Genomic DNA, 15,459 nt, shown 5'->3' on the forward strand with positions numbered 1-15,459 from the left:
TGCCAAGTCCACCACTAAACCATGTCCCTAAGTGCCACGTCTACATGTCTTTTAAATACCTGCAGGGGTGGTGACTCAACACTTCCCTGGGTAGCCTGTGCCAATGTTTGACAACCCTTTTGGTGAAGAAATTGTTCCTAATATCAATCTAAACCTCCTTTGGTGCGACCTGAGGCCGTTTCCTCTTGTCCTATCCCTTGTTACCCGGGAAGAGAGACCGACACCAGCTTCACTACAACTTCCTTTCAGGTAGTTGTGGAGAGTGGTAAGGTCTCCCCTCAGCCTCCTTTTCTCCAGACTAAACAGAGCCAGTTCCCTCAGCCACTGCTCACAGGACTTCTGCTCTAGACCCTTCACCAGCTTCATTGTCCTTCTCTGGATATGCTCCATCACCTCAATGTCTGTCTTGTAGTGAGAGGCCCAAAACTGAACGCAGTATTTGAGGTGCAGTATCGCCAGTGCTGAGTATGGGGGGATGATCCCTTCCCTAGTCCTACTGGCCACACTATTTCTGATACAAGCCAGGATGCTATTGGCTTTCTTGGCCACCTGGGCACACTTCTGGCTCATATTCAGACAGCTGCTGACCAACACCTCCAGGTCCTTTTCTGCTGGGCAGCTTTCCAGCCACTCTTCCCCAAGCCTTTAGTGTTGGTGGGGTGGTTGTGACCCAAGTGCAGGACCCAACACTTAGCCTTGTTGAATCTCATACAATTGGCCTCAGCCCATCGATGCAGCTTCTTAGGCTTGAGTTTTAAACAGGTACCTTATTGCCCTTTGTGGGAGGATCTTAAGCATACAGAGAAGACCACAGAGGAGATTCATGGGTTAGCAGTTCCATATTTCTCTCAGAATCTCTGTCTTGTTCAATCTGTCAACTGCAAAGTGGTCCTTACGGCTCTGTTTTGCCTTGAGGGTAGAAGTAAAGTTGGTTTGGTTTGGTACCACAAACTCTGATAATGGAGAGCAACACCTCTAACTGCACCAGAGTGACCTCAGATTTATTTTGATGTCTTAATAGTTAATTTGGATATGTACTTTTTGACATCCTCTGCCTGAGGGTCTGAAAGTGTTTCATGAATCCTCAGTTATGAAAAGTGACAGTGTCTCTACCACTCTGGAAACACATCAGCTGTTTCTCAGATGAGGGTTCTAAGCTGCTGGACCAGTGATTTGAATGGAGTGTCTTAGTCGTTGGCAGAGCTAAAAAGAGATCTTAGGTCTTATTTCTGTTTTTCAACTGCTATGGAAAACAGGACTTTCATCACCCTCTTAACTCTGTGACCTGTGCTAGAAGGTTGTAACATTTGAGGTCTCTGTAATTGTGCTTACGGTTGGTATTTGGCTGCAGGGAGAGTATCTCGGAAGTGTTGTGCAGTAGAGAAGCATACAACTAGAGGTCTTTCTCCCTGCAGCCAGGTGGGCAAGAAGTCAAAATCTTACCCTACAGGCAGCCACAGAGAGATCAGATTGGGAAATTCCCTTCCCTCTATTTATCTCTCTTTCTTTATTTTCTCCACAGGCGAGGCCACAATGTGCTGAAGGTTCAGCTCCCATCTAAGGAAGAACACGTCATTTTGGTACGTCTATCAAAGATCCAGCGGGCCCTTTATACGGAGTTCATGAACCGGTTCCGAGATGCAGGCAACAGTGGCTGGCTGGGACTGAACCCACTCAAAGCTTTCTGTGTCTGTTGTAAGGTAGGTTTTGTCAGGAGATGTAAAGAAATATTGTAGTATGTAAGGGAAAGGCAGGAATATAAGTCAAAACCGGAGGTAAAAGCATGGTTGGCCAGGCACATCTATCCTCAGAGTGCTCTGCAATGGCCCAGCAGAATTGTTATCCCCATGTCCAGAACTGGGATGCAGGGATGTTAAATGTCTTTTTCAGATTTGTGCAAGAAACCTGCTGCCTTCAGCTGAACCAGTACTGGGCTGATACCTTAACCATTTACCTTCTGCAATGCAAACAAGCAGCTTCCTCTGCATTTGTGCTGTGTGGGGTGCACAGTGGCCTTCTGCTTTGTTCTCAGGGAAAGAACCTGGCAGTTTTAAAGTCAGGAAAGCCTTGGTTAAGATGGTTTATACCTTGTGTTATGGTAGAGTCATGTTTTCTGTTTTCACTACCTTAATGCAGTCAGACTGGTTTTCCCTGCAGTGCCTTACAGTTCCATGTGGGGATGGTGAGGAGAAGATTGAAGTATTAGTTCTTTCCTTTGAATAGCTGTGGGAACTTTCAGTCCACAGTCACCGACTAGCAGCAGGCCAGCTCAGGCCTAACCACTTTCTTTTCTTACCCCTTCAGATCTGGAACCATCCAGATGTGCTGTATGAAGCTCTGCAAAAGGAGAATCTGGCAAACGAGCAGGATTTGGATGTGGATGACCTTGGCACAGCAAGTACTAATTCCCGCTGCCAGCCTCAGGGAATTAAAGTCAAAACAGAGAGTAATGCATTGGCATCACCAGTTGGAGAAGCTACCAATAGCAAGTTCCTCCAGAGCGTTGGCTTCAACCCTTTTCAGGAGAGAGCAAATCAGGTCGTTACTTACGAGTGGGTGAGTACCACTGCAGGAAAACTCTTCATTTGGAGAGTTATGATAAGCATAGGCTAGATACTTACTCTGAAAGGCTGCACCTCTTTTTGTTAGGACAGTTTTCTGAAGTAGAGCGAAAAAAAAAGACTCGACTATTTAAGAGTTGGAGATTTCTGTTACTTTTTCACTACCACAGAGCATCTTGATAAGCATGTCTGCATGGTGCAGGTAGGGGTTTGGGACTCTGATGAAACAGGAGTGCAGGCAGCACTCTTTTATACCATTGTTTTCATCTGACCAAAAAGGCTGTGGACTTTATTATTCTAAAAAAGGTGTTAGAGTGTAAGTTTAATCTAGTTAAGATGGTGGTAAATCTAGTGGGCTAGAGGAGAGGTCTTGAGATAAAGTAGAGAGTCATGAGAGGTGAAGAGAATGCTTGTTCATCCATACTACAAGAAGTTTGTCATTTGGAGCTTCTGGAATGGGAGGTAGCAGCAGTAGTTGGGAGTAACGTCACCTCGACCTGGCTGGATGTATATAACCTCTCTGCAATGACTTATTTCTCTCACCTTGAGACAGGATTGTTGAACTAAACAGGGAATGAGCAACTCCACCTGTAATAGTCTCCCGTTTCTCGGTAGGCCAAAGACATCTTGTGTAATTACCAGACGGGAGTCTTGGAGAACTCACCCAAGATGGTGTTACTGTTCCACCTAATTGAGGAAAGTGTGAAGCTTGGAGACAAGATCTTGGTCTTCAGGTAAGCAGACTATCAACAGCTGATCCTACAGTCACTAAATGCTGGAGCAGTTGAACCTGGTGCTAGGAGGGTGTTACACAGGGTGAGTGGTGTGGTAGTTCCCCTTTTCTCCCTTGTTGTATTAGATCCTGGTTTTCCTCCATGGATTTTATACTTCTGCCACTGTCAAGTTTACTAGTGAGAGGTGTGCTGCCACAAGCAGGGTTTGACAACCCTCAGTGCTGTCATGGTTTGGGAAGAGTTCTGATGCTCCACTTTTGCTGCTGTGGGGGATTTCTCCTGAACAGAGATTTTGGTTTTGCAGCCAGAGCTTGTCCACGTTATCCGTCATTGAAGAGTTTTTGGCAGAGAGGCCAATGCCGAGTCCTCCAGGCTCAGATGGAGGAGTTCACAACTGGGTCCGAAATATCAACTATTACAGTGAGTGCAACCAATCTTCCTCTCTTTTGGTGTGACACTGTTTGATCCTCTGAGATGGACTAATTCCTGAAAGTGACCTGCCATCTTCTTGTAGTTGTCCCTGGCTGTGAAAATGCTCTTCTGAAGCATTCTTCTGAAGAGGTCTCTTTCAGATTGTTCTTACTTTAGTTGCTTGGGAAGACAGTGTCAGTTTGATAGCAACTAACTGATATTTCTAAATCCTCGTTTTGACATCTTACTCAGAATATGTTAGACATCTTTAATGTCTCACAGACTAGTGCTTTCTTAAGTTGTAAAAGATACTTTCTGGTTCCTGTTTGGCTGTTTTCTAGATCTTGCTTCCCAAACCAGAATCACTGTTGAACACTTTCACTAGCTCGGGGCTGTGAATTCCTCCTCCCTTCTTCCGCACTTTAAGTCTTGTTCTGGCATGGATTGTTGCTTTGTGTGGCTACTTTACAGGCCAGACCTGAGAGGAGCAGTAGGTATGTGTTCCTGATTTTTGCAGAGCTGCCAGAAGCAAGCTGCTGTGCAGGAACAGAGACATGACACCCTCCTGCACTCCTTTAGACCAGTACTCTCTGTGCTTAGATCCAGTCTATGGCTTTCACAATTATTCTTTCTCTTGATTCCTTGAGCTTCCAGCATATGTGAGACCTTAGTCCCTGCTGCTCTGGCTTGCTGTCTGTCTTGCCTAATACGGAGCCTTAATGGGCTAGGTGTGTTATAGCACTTCCAGTCTTGGCCTTGCCAAGCTTGAGTTATCTTTTGCTTGATCTTTTAGTTGAAAATATCCCAACCTGGCTGAGCAAATTAGGTACAGAGTGGTCCAACTGAGGTCCTGGAATGCATGAGTTGAGGAAGACCTAGAATTGATTGGGAACCAGTGCCAAAGCTCAGTGTTTGGGAAGTGGTTTTGTTCTGATGGAATTCCCCCAAACATACAGAGCTTTTAAATGTGTCCTTAATTTCCTTCTCAGGACTGGATGGCAGCACCTCTGCCTCGGAAAGGGAACGACTGATTAACCAGTTCAATGACCCCAGCAACACCTCTGTTTGGCTCTTCCTTTTGTCCACACGGTAAGCAGGCTGGAGCAGAAAGGCACAGTGGAGGACTCACACTGATGCTCTGTATGCATATGGGTTTTCTGTTCTTAACTTCCTTTCTAACATGGTCTCAAGACTCTATGGAATGATAGTGCCATCTGCTTCTGAATTCCCTAGGGGTGTAGGATTTTAGCCTTAGTCCTCTGCAACAACTTAACAACAGTCTTGGAAACCAAACACGGGTTTGAAGTTGCCTTTATGACTGGAGGGAACTTTCCATAGACACCTCATGGACTCTTGGCTGTGATGGCTGCCCCTGTCCAGAAGCTTTGAAAATTGGCCAAGGCAGCAATTTGAAATTTGCCTTTTATTTCCAGTGCTGGGTGTTTGGGTGTCAACCTCATTGGAGCAAACAGAGTGGTGGTGTTTGACGCTTCTTGGAACCCATGCCATGATGCCCAGGCCGTGTGCCGAGTGTACCGCTATGGGCAGAAGAAGCCGTGCCACATTTACAGACTGGTTTCTGATTACACCCTTGAGAAGAAGATCTATGACCGTCAGATCTCCAAGCAGGGCATGTCAGGTAAGTGTGGATGGACATGGCACTCCACTCTTGGCTTTCACTCTTTTTAGCTCCTTTAAGTCCTGTTTCTGTGGGTTTTTGTAACTTCTTTTTTTAAGGTTGAAGACCAGACAGCCTAAGAAGTGACAGAGACACTATCCTAGGGCTGTGTTTCATGTTTATGAATTGGCAGTGATGTGAGATCCTATAAGAAATTCATGGCAGAGCTGTAGGGGTTGTAAAGACAGCATCCTGCAGCAGGGTTGTGTTGCCAGCCCAGTGCAGTGCCATTTACCTTCCCTGCTACTCTCCTGGCTGCTGCATGAGACTCGAGACTTGAGGGGTGGTCATCCTGTTTTCCCCTGTGCGTGGGGGATTACTTGTCTTAAACTGGGCATTACTTATTAAATAGCTCTGTACTTCCATTTCTCCAGCAGCAAGAGAGAAAACAGTGACATTAAGATATATATCGATACCTTTCACTGGTAGTGCTTACTTAGGAGCCAAGAATAATTCATTCATTTCAGTTCTGACCTGCCCTTGTACCAAAAGTATCTTTTGTGCTGGCTTGCACCAACTGTCGAGCTGCTCTCCTAGGGAATGCAGCTGAGGGTTGTGGTGACCCAAAAAGAGTTCTGCTGCCTCTGTCCTTCTTTGTCTCAAAACCCAACTCCAGAGGCAGCAACCCAGCATGATCGACTCAGCATGCTGTCTTGCCCTCGAGGTGGAGTCCCCTGGCAGCTGGCTTGGCTCCCAGGAGAAACCTTGATATAGATGTTTTCTCCATGTCCTCCTATTTGCCCTGTGTGCAGGAAGGAACATCCAAGGAAAACTTTCAGGCTCTTGTGAGGGAGGGACTGTGGCTGCTTTTCTGAGCTTTTGACTCAACAAAGTTCTGTAGATTTCAGCACCTGGTTATTAACTTGAGCCTTTTTGGTGGGATTTGCGAGAGGGCACATACTGGCGTGGCTGCAGTTCTGTCCCAGGCCTTACATGTTTTCAGCCTTGCGATGTGAGACGGGACATCATCCCTAACTAGCTTCATGTTCCTACATGCCAGGAGCTCAGTGACCTGCACTGCATTGTTGTGCAGTCTGGAGCACAAGCATTTGTCAGCCTGACTTGGTCAAACAGGCTCATCCCTGAACACAGCTGATGATTTTTTTTTTTTCCCTGCCCTGACATTTGCAGAAGGCTTCTGAGGGCTGTGCAGATTGCAATGAGGGAGCTCTGTTGGGACAGGAGCGTAGGAAGGGCAGCAGTCAGCAGTACCTATCTCTTCCCTTCTCTGCTCACTCCTTTCCCTCTCTTTTCCAGATCGGGTGGTGGATGATCTGAACCCAGTGCTGAACTTCACCCGCCGGGAGGTGGAGAACCTGCTGCATTTTGTGGAAGAGGAATCCGACCCTGCTCAGCTCTCCCTCAATCCAAGCAAGATGAAGGAGTCTGTTCTACAATTAGCCTGTCTCAAGTATCCTCACCTCATCACCAAGGTAAGACCAACCTGCTTCCTTGCTGGCACAGCACTGCACAGGCAGGAGGTCTGGAGGAGTCTGGCTGTGTGATGGGGACGTGGTGACAAGAAGGACACATCTACGTGCTGATGGGAATAGGTAAAAAATCCTCTAGAGAGGGCCCTAAGAGCCCTGCCCTTCCCTGCAATATCTTCTACACATTTAGAGCCACGTCTGTCCTGGACAGATTTGAGGGCAGGTTGTCGGGCACCCCTTTCTTCAACTTGGTGCTGGGTGGGAAGGTGGCAGTGGCATATCCCAGCTTGCTGCCAGCTCCTTTCTTGGGATGGCTTTAAAGCAAAGCGGAGCCAGCCAGCACTTGCCTGTGCTGTGAAGAGTTTCACTGGTAGAGTGGTGTTGCAGAGTGGGCCTGTGGCCAGGTGTCATGGGGCTCTGGTGGCTGTGTGACGTCTCGGCAGGCTCTGCACTTGTGCTCTTAGCCTGGCCTGTGGCTCGTGGGTTTTGCTCTGTGCTTGTGGTAAGCGGTGGCCTTGGCTGGGCAGGCTTGGCGATGGTGAGTGATGGCTTAGCTGACTCTGTCACTCTTCAAGCTGAGCCTTGGTCACATCCATAGCGTTGCCCCACGCATGCTTCACCATCACCAGCTCTGCCTCCGAACTCCCCTCTTCCCTGCTCCAGCCTGGGATGGAGACAGCGCTCATGCAGGGACCAGGTGGCTGCCATTTGGGGCATGTTGGTTCCCTCTTGTGGTGTGCTGATGTCAAAACCTCAGTGCTGTGGGGTTGCAGGAGCCTTTTCAGCATGAGTCACTGCTGATCGACCGGAAGGAGCACAAGCTGACCAAGGCAGAGAAGAAAGCAGCCAAGAAGAGCTATGAGGAGGAAAAGCGAGCATCCGTCCCCTACACCCGGCCGTCCTACGCACAGTATTACCCAGCCAGTGACCAGAGTCTGACAAGCATCCCTGCCTTTAGCCAGAGGAACTGGTGAGTACCTGCCTCTTCCCCTTCTTCCCATGCTGTAGACATGAAATGAGGGTGCAGAGGACGCTTAGCCCTGTCGGTGGGGTCACTGCACTTTTCTTCCTCCTCTCTCACTAGGCGACCAGCCCTCAAGGGTGAGGACAAGCCGGTGGCAAGTGTCCGCCCAGTTCAATCCACCCCCATTCCTATGATGCCCCGGCACGTCCCCATGGGCGGTGCAGGATCAACCTCAAGTTCCAACCCTGCTGTCAACTTCCCTATCAACTATCTACAGCGAGCCGGTGTCTTTGTGCAGAAGATTGTCACCACCACAGGTGAGTTGCTGATGCTCCCAGTAAGTTGAGTTGTGATGCCCATGGTGAATTGAGGAGCAGGGTGAGTTGTTGATGCCCTCATGGGCTATGGGCAGACGGGCATCACAGCCACTGATACTGCCTCTCTACCTTTGGGTGGTTCCCCTGTACTTGGAGGACTTTCCCTGCAGGTGTGCAAGGGGCATGGGTCTGGCGGGTTGTTGAGAGTGAACTCCAGGTGAGAGAGCCTGCAGTACTGTCACCAGTTGTCCTTGTTGGGACATGGGAGATGCTGTGCCAGAGCAGCGTGGCTTTTGCTTCCTTGGAGCCTCTGCTGCCTTCCTGTGCTGCTCAGAAATAAACACAGGGCTTGCGCATAGGAGAGGCAACTGTGTTGCAAGCAAAGGGGTTTGGTGGTGCACCTCCCCACTCCTGACTGTGGCTGACATGTAATTTCACGGACACTGTTGTGTTTCTTCCCACACTGCCAGATATTGTGATTCCGGGTACAAATACATCCACTGATGTACAGGCAAGAATCAGTGCTGGCGAGAGCATCCACATCATCCGAGGGACAAAAGGTAAGTCTGTCTGTCTTGGTAAGACTTGTGGATAGGGTCCTAGCCAATGCTAGTTAGCAAAGGAAAGGATGTAAAAGCATGAATCAGTCCCTTAAGAGGAAAAAAAAACAAGAAGGGAAGGAGATCTGGACTTTGCAGTGGCTCTGTTGCAGCCCATGCTTTGGGTGTGCTGTTGTAGCTGATGCTTCAGGGCCATTGCAACTGTGGCTGCTCCTGTCTGAGAGGAGCTGTTGAACTTTGTGGCTGGGTGTCTCATTCTCACAACACCCACTGCACGTACTGGGACAGCCAAACACTTCCCACTGCTCCCAGAGCAATCTTAGGCCCAGGCATGAAGTCCCGTATTTCCCACTGGCAGCACATTGGGAAGGGGTGAGCTCCAACCCAGGAAAGCTGAAGGAGGGTGGAAGTGAGAAGGGAGGAAGGGGGCAGAAGCCCCGCACTGATCTCCCTGCATGGTCTGTGGGCTGGCCTTACGCAGCACTGCTGTCCCATTCCTGCCCAGGCAGCCTCGCGGGCTCACAGATCCAGGGTCCTAAGTTGAGACTGGAAACCATGAATGAAGTTGTTGTGCCTCTGTCCCAGGGACGTACATCCGGACCAGCGATGGGCGGATTTTTGCTATCCGGACCACTGGGAAGCCAAAGGGCAACGAAGACCGTCGGACAGCTGCCTCAGGTAGGGGCTTGCGAGCACTGCGTGGGGCTTGCTCACCGGCTTTCCTACCCGAGTGTCTGGGGCAGTGTTCCCTGGCCACATTCCATCACGCCTGTGTTCAGAGCTGACCTGAAATCTCCCCATGTTATCCCCACCTTCCTTTCCACTCTTGCCTCTTGGCCCCAGGTTCTTCTCCAAGGTTGTCTTTCTCACCTGCTCCATCTTCTTGTTTCCAGGCTCCCAGAGCTCCTCACTGGAGTCCACAAGCAATGGCAGACACAGTGCCTCATCACCGCAGCTCCCCAGCGCGGAGGAGCTCACTCGGCCCATATCCCCCGACAGCCCTGAGATCATCAGCGAACTGCAGCAGTACGCGGAGGCAGCGGCTGCCCGGGAGTCCCGGCACAGCTCTCCTAGCACCAACACGGCACAAAGCCAGCCTGCCCGCATGGACAACGCGCCCAGCTTAGCAGCCCGAGGAGCCGAGCAGCGTGTGGGGATTCACTGCATGGCTCCCTCCGTGTCTTCAGCCCTGCCGGCCACCAGCCAGCACGTCGATGCCCACTCGGTGTTGGACTTACGGGGCAACAAGCGCAAGTCGACCTCGCCGTCGGCTCCGGAGGAGCAAGCCCGCAGGCAGCAGAAGAAGCGCCAGTTGCCATCGTCCGTGCAGCCGTACGAACACGGGTACCCCGTCTCTGGTGGGTTCGCCATGCCTCCTGTCTCTTTAAACCACAACCTAACCCATCCATTTGCCTCCCAACCAGGAAACTCCTTGTACATGGGCACTGGCTCCTCTTATTACCAGCTGCCCAATTTACTCCCAGACCCTCATCTGGTGTTCCCTGTGACTACTGACCCTCTGCTGACAGCCGGCACCGCCAGCTCTTCTGCTGCTACCTCAGCCACCGCCAGCGTCCCCTCATTCATGCTAAACCCTTCTCTGACGGGGGTGCTGCCCAATTACTCGCTTCCCTTCACGCAGTCACTCCTGCCCGAGCCCAGGATGTTTGCTCCTTTCCCAGCCCCCGTCTTGCCTAGCAGCCTTCCCAGGAGCATGGCATCTGCCTACCCTGGCTACATGTCCCCTCACTCGGGCTATCCGGCCGGGGGCCTCCTTCGGTCCCAGGTGCCTCAGTTTGAATCCCAGGAGGTCCCAGAGGTGGGATGCAGCTCTAATGACGAGGACAAAGACGACGATGTTATAGAGATCACAGGGAAATAGTGGGCCCAGCTCCTGCTTGGTCTCAGCTCCGCCAGGAGGCAAAAGTTGCAGGACCTTTTTGAGAGTCAGGATTTCCCCTCTGGGCCACAGCAGCAGGTGGAGAAGGATGCGAAGGGTGTGGCGTGGGGGTTGTTTTGTTCTTTTCATTTTGTTTTGTTGTTTTTAGCTGTCAAGGATCTGAATTGTATTAGGGGCTGGGAGATGGGAGGGGGGATAAAGTGAACCTGCGAGGGCCCGGGGAGCAAGAGCCAGGGGAGGAGGGAAGCAGCAATGCAAACCATATGAGTGCCTCCCTTCCACGCTCTGTCTGTCTGTCTGTCTCTGTTCTCTGTCTTGTCTGGAAGGGGGAGGCTTGGTGTTGCGAGTCAGTGCCCTCCTCAGGCCTGGAGGCACGGGCTTGACCGCTGGCAGGGCCCAGCTCTCTCTCACATGAACTGCCTTATCTGTGAACTTCTCTCACTCTGGGAGGTGTGGGCCGGGGGGGTGACTCCAAGCAGAGGTTGGGGACAAAGTGTTTTTACCGGGGAGGGAGCGGGGGGGCTTCTACATTGTGTATGTTGGGGCAGGGGGGAATTGATGTAAAAAGAGAAACAAAAAAAAGAAACAAAAAAAGAAACAAAACACCCCACAAACAATTTGTCATCCTCTTCAAATTCACATGAAACTAGAGCAAGGGCTCCAGGCGGGCTCCTGCCGCAGCCAGGAGGGCAGGGCTCTGGCAGGGGGCTCCCCCGGGCCCTTCTGGAGGGTCCCATCCAAGGCAGGTTGGTCCTGTGGTTCTGATGCCAGCTCTGTGTGCCAGATGAGTGGAGCAATCCCAGATGTCTTGGTGGCTGTCAGAGGGGAATCCTGGTGACTTCCCCGGCTCCGCAGCCCTGCCAGGCTGTGTGAAGGCCATGTTTCGCCCCACCGTGGCCCACCAGATGTGGGGGTAGGTGGGCTCGCTGCTGCTTCTGAACAGCGCCAGGCAGTGGAGGTTGGGAGGGGACACTGGACCCAGTGCCGGTTGCTGTTGAAGCTGTGATTGGAGCGACTTCCCCCTGCACAGAATCTCTACATTAATTTATTTCATGAAGGCGTAGTATTTATTGTTTGGGGGACTCTTTCTTTCTACTTTTAAATTAATTTCCGTATCAAAAAAATAAAATGCTGGCCTCCATCATGCAGTGGTTGCTTGTTGGGTTGTCTGTGTGGGGAGAAGCAGCCGGTTGACCAAAGTGTAGCCTAGAAGCAGGGCCGGCTGTAGCTGACCCATGTCGTGTTGGCTGGATGTGCCCCATGGAGGGATGGTGGCAGAGCAGGGAGGAGCTGGGCCGGGTGCTCTGCAGCAGCCGGCGGGAGGATGGAGTCCTCTTCTCGTGTTGAGGCAGGTAGAGGAGCACGTGTGGAAGTCTCCTGTGCTCGTTCCCAGCGAGGAGAAGGGCTGTGAGGTGTGCTTTCCCCACGCGGGGAGCGGCACTTGGCCCAGCCCGGCTCTGCCACAGGCGTGCAGAGGCTGGCCCTAGCCCCGACAGCGAACGCACTGGCTGCTCGCCTCGGTGCCAGGGCTCCTAAGGAGAGGTTGGGCTACCTGAGTGCAGCTGGACCGGGTGTGTTGTGGCTGTGTGTGTGACCGCGTTAGTCTGGAGACTTCAAATCCAGGAACCTCCGTGTCACATCTGGGTGTCATCAGGCAGGAGATGTGCTCGCCTGTGTGGGATGTCCCTGGAGCGTGGCCGGGGCCTTGGAGCAGTGGTAGCTTGCAGGGGACCTCTCGGGCCGTGGAAGCTGCAGTCACTGGTGTTTGTTGGGACCAACTAGATGTAGGAAAGGGCAGGATGTCCTGACATCCTCCATCAAAGGGGTGCTGGAAGATGGGGACCTCCCTTCCTCAGAGAGAGAGAGGGGGTGGGGGTGTGCACGCGTGTGTTACAAAAACATAATAAAAAATGTTATGGGGCTTTCCTAGTGTCTTTCTCTGTTTAATGGACATTGTCTGTCAAACATAACCACACCATTCATAGAAGCCTTAGATCAACAGTTTAGCTATGCAAATTATTTTAATTATTTTTTTAAAAAACAAACATTAAAATAGTGCTTTCTTCTTTAACATATCCTAGGAGTTGAAAACCGAGGGGTTCTGAGCAAACTGCTGGACAACTTGTCTTTGGATGCACCATGGAAATAAAAATCAAACCCCCCCACAAAAGTAACAAAGCAAATTAACTGATGGTGTTCATGCAAGTTTCTCCAAAGACTTGACAGTGCTGCATCTGTGAGTCATGCCCTCCTGTGCTCTGTGTGTCCACCTCATGCACAACCCTGTGACACTGATTGTATGACGAGCTTGCCCAGATGTCCGTTGCATCCCTGTGAGGCTGTCGGTTTTCCGGTGGATTTGGGGAATGGACCTAGGCAAGGGCTTTCCTTGTCGAGAGTAGCAAGTGTTGAGACCTGCGGGTGCGTGTGGGAGGCCGGAGCATGAGCAGACCCTCTCCAGAGCCCTGCTGCAGCCCTGCTCCTCACTGGTGGTGGTCAGGGTAGTCGGGTTCATCCCAGGGACCCTCCCAAGTCCTCTCTCAACAGGGCTTTTCTGTGGCTCTGTGCTGGGACAAGGCATGAAGATTTGGCTAGAGGCAGTTGGCACCAGGGCTCTGCCTCTTGTTGCTCCAGGAGAACACCCGGGGCTTCCTGAGCAGGCCCTGGCACATCTCCACGCTGCTGTCTGATGTCCTCCCAGGGTTCCCCAGTGTAGCCCAAGCCCTGTGGCCATAGGGGCTGGAGGCGGCCAGCGCTCACCTGCCACCAGGCACATGCTTTGTGCCACAGGCTGCCTGTTAACCTCCCGGCACCAGGGCAAGGTGCAAGGGCTCTCCTGGCTCCTGTGTAGCCATGGCAGCTTGGAGACCCCTTGCTGCCGTCCCATCGTGTGGCTGCCCCCAGATGTGACCCGCTGCGAGGGGCTTCCTCTCGCTGGCAAATGTGCAGCTCTGCCAGCTGCAGCACGGTGCCCCAGCACAGCGAATGCCCGAGTAGAGCCCCGGCTGCCCTCCCTGAGCACAGCAGGTCGGGGCGGCAACTCTCTGCCCCATGTACCAGCCCTGAGCACCCCCTTAACGAGGGGCAGGGTCCCCTGGGCCCTGTCAGAGCCTCGGCTGAGAGGTGGTCACAGAGGGAGCCGTGACGCCCTGACCATGGGGCTCCCGTGGAGGCTGACAGTGACTGAGACTGCTCCAAGGCCACCAGAGGCATCTGCTCTCCCACAGCGCTGTGGGAAGGGTTTCCTCTACCCCACGGAAGCCCTGAGGGTGTGTGGGTTACCCAGGGCCTTTTCCAAGTGGGGGGACCTGTCAGAACCCTAAAACCCCTCTCCCATGGGACTCCCTCTCCCTCTCATCTGCCCTCCGGAGACTTTTCTCCTCTTCAGCACGTGGTTCTGCTGCAGAGGGTCCCGTCTTGGTTTTCCTGAGCCTGGAACAGGGGCTTTCCCTGCACGGGTTAAATTCTTCTTTTGCCGCTGAATTTCTATCTCCAAATGACCGTACAGAAGCGGCAGCCAGTTTGCGGCGGGGCTGCAGGTGACACTGAGGACAGCAGTGCACGACTCTCCGCTGGGGTTTTTGGACACTAAGGAAGATTTCTGAGCACAGCGTCGAGGCCGGGGCAGAGCCGCAGGGGCCTCAGGGGCAGCTAGCTGCCTTCCACGTTGGCACCCAGCCCTCAGCCCTTCCTCGGGTGGGAGGTTTCTGCTCCTGGGGACAGTTGGACAAAGGCTGGGTACCACTGTGGGACATAGTGCTGCAGGCGTGGGGGGGCTGTGGCTGCTCTGTGCCCTGGTCTCAGTGGTCTTGTTGCCCCCCGTACTGATGCAGTTCTCGGGGCATTGTGGGGGGCTGCAGGGTGGGGACAACACAGCCCAGCCTGGCCCGTGGTGGGCAGGATCTGCTGCATGTTGGCTCCTCGGAGTGCCTGGGAGGTTGGTGGGGTCGATGCAGGTACTCACAGAAAGCAAATATTCTAGCAAGCAAAGGATGGGATTTCCATGGGGGCTTCACTAGAAATTATGTATATTTCGGCTTAATGATATCAGCAAATGGCTGAATGCAAGAGAATTGCTGTTGGTTTGTGGGTGGCTTCCAGGCCAATGGGGACAAGTACAGTGAATACCTTCACAACTGCTGTTTCTCGCCACGCTGGGATGACTTTTGTTAACCCAGTCTTGGAAGGACCGGGGGTGGGAGGGCTGGGGCGGGGGGCAGAGGTTAAAAGGGGAACGTAGTCCAGTTAGATTACAGTGAGATGATGGCTCCTTGCAACTCAGAGCAAGTGCTCCCGTTGAAGGGACGACGGTGCGAGTGAGGGAGAGCAACTTCTGCCGCCTCCCGGACCACCGCCTCCACCCGCTGCCCGCGGCTGCTTTGCGGCTCCCACCTTGATGGCACCCAGCTCAGAGCTGGAGTCTCTGGCAGATTCACGGGAGCCTGAAGGAGTCCATCACTGAGTCTCATTTTGGGTTTTCTGTTGGTTTGGGGTTCTTTTTTTTTTTTTTTTTGTCTTTTCTTTTTTACTACCGCCTTAGTTTGTGGCCTGTCTTTTTGTGGTTGGAAAGAGGAGTATTGCTAGCAGGGTGGGTTGGTCGGTTGGCCCCACGCATGATCATGTGCTTCCCTCTTCTCTGTCGAACGGGATGTGCTCGCCTGATCTCCCAGAACAGAGACTTTGAACAATTTGTTGTTTATATGATGTATTTATTTTTACTTGTGTTTCATGTCATTTTTTAAAAAAATAATAAATTGTAAGTTGGTATAACTGCCTGTTGTTTCTCTCTCTTTTTTTGGTAAAATAAATGTCAAAATTTAAAAAAGCAGTGCGGTTTGAAGTGGATCGGAGCTGGGCTGGGCATGAGCATCTCTGCAAACTCCAGGTGCCCCGCTGCCGGAGCT

General features: G+C 51.9%; 1 protein-coding gene across 4 annotated transcripts in view; it reads left to right on the top strand.

Moving 5' to 3' along the window:
* Positions 1-15,325, top strand: part of RAD54L2 (RAD54 like 2) — a 71,894-nt gene extending 56,569 nt beyond the window's left edge. For 3 of the 4 annotated variants that reach the window (XM_074879603.1, XM_074879605.1, XM_074879604.1), the window contains 12 exons: positions 1,523-1,700; positions 2,305-2,556; positions 3,177-3,295; positions 3,600-3,715; positions 4,696-4,795; positions 5,140-5,345; positions 6,642-6,817; positions 7,588-7,784; positions 7,899-8,095; positions 8,566-8,655; positions 9,241-9,333; positions 9,549-11,699. In XM_074879603.1, the coding sequence (XP_074735704.1) occupies positions 1,523-1,700; positions 2,305-2,556; positions 3,177-3,295; positions 3,600-3,715; positions 4,696-4,795; positions 5,140-5,345; positions 6,642-6,817; positions 7,588-7,784; positions 7,899-8,095; positions 8,566-8,655; positions 9,241-9,333; positions 9,549-10,537 (2,713 nt within the window). In that variant the 3' untranslated portion in view covers positions 10,538-11,699. Of the gene's footprint in view, positions 1-1,522; positions 1,701-2,304; positions 2,557-3,176; positions 3,296-3,599; positions 3,716-4,695; positions 4,796-5,139; positions 5,346-6,641; positions 6,818-7,587; positions 7,785-7,898; positions 8,096-8,565; positions 8,656-9,240; positions 9,334-9,548; positions 11,700-12,636 lie in introns of those variants that run through there. The other variant, XM_074879606.1, reaches the window with a different exon arrangement.
* Positions 15,326-15,459: the final 134 nt, after the last annotated feature.

This window comes from Strix uralensis, chromosome 10 (assembly GCF_047716275.1).
Source record: "Strix uralensis isolate ZFMK-TIS-50842 chromosome 10, bStrUra1, whole genome shotgun sequence".
In the NCBI taxonomy this organism is placed as follows: Eukaryota; Metazoa; Chordata; class Aves; order Strigiformes; family Strigidae; genus Strix; species Strix uralensis.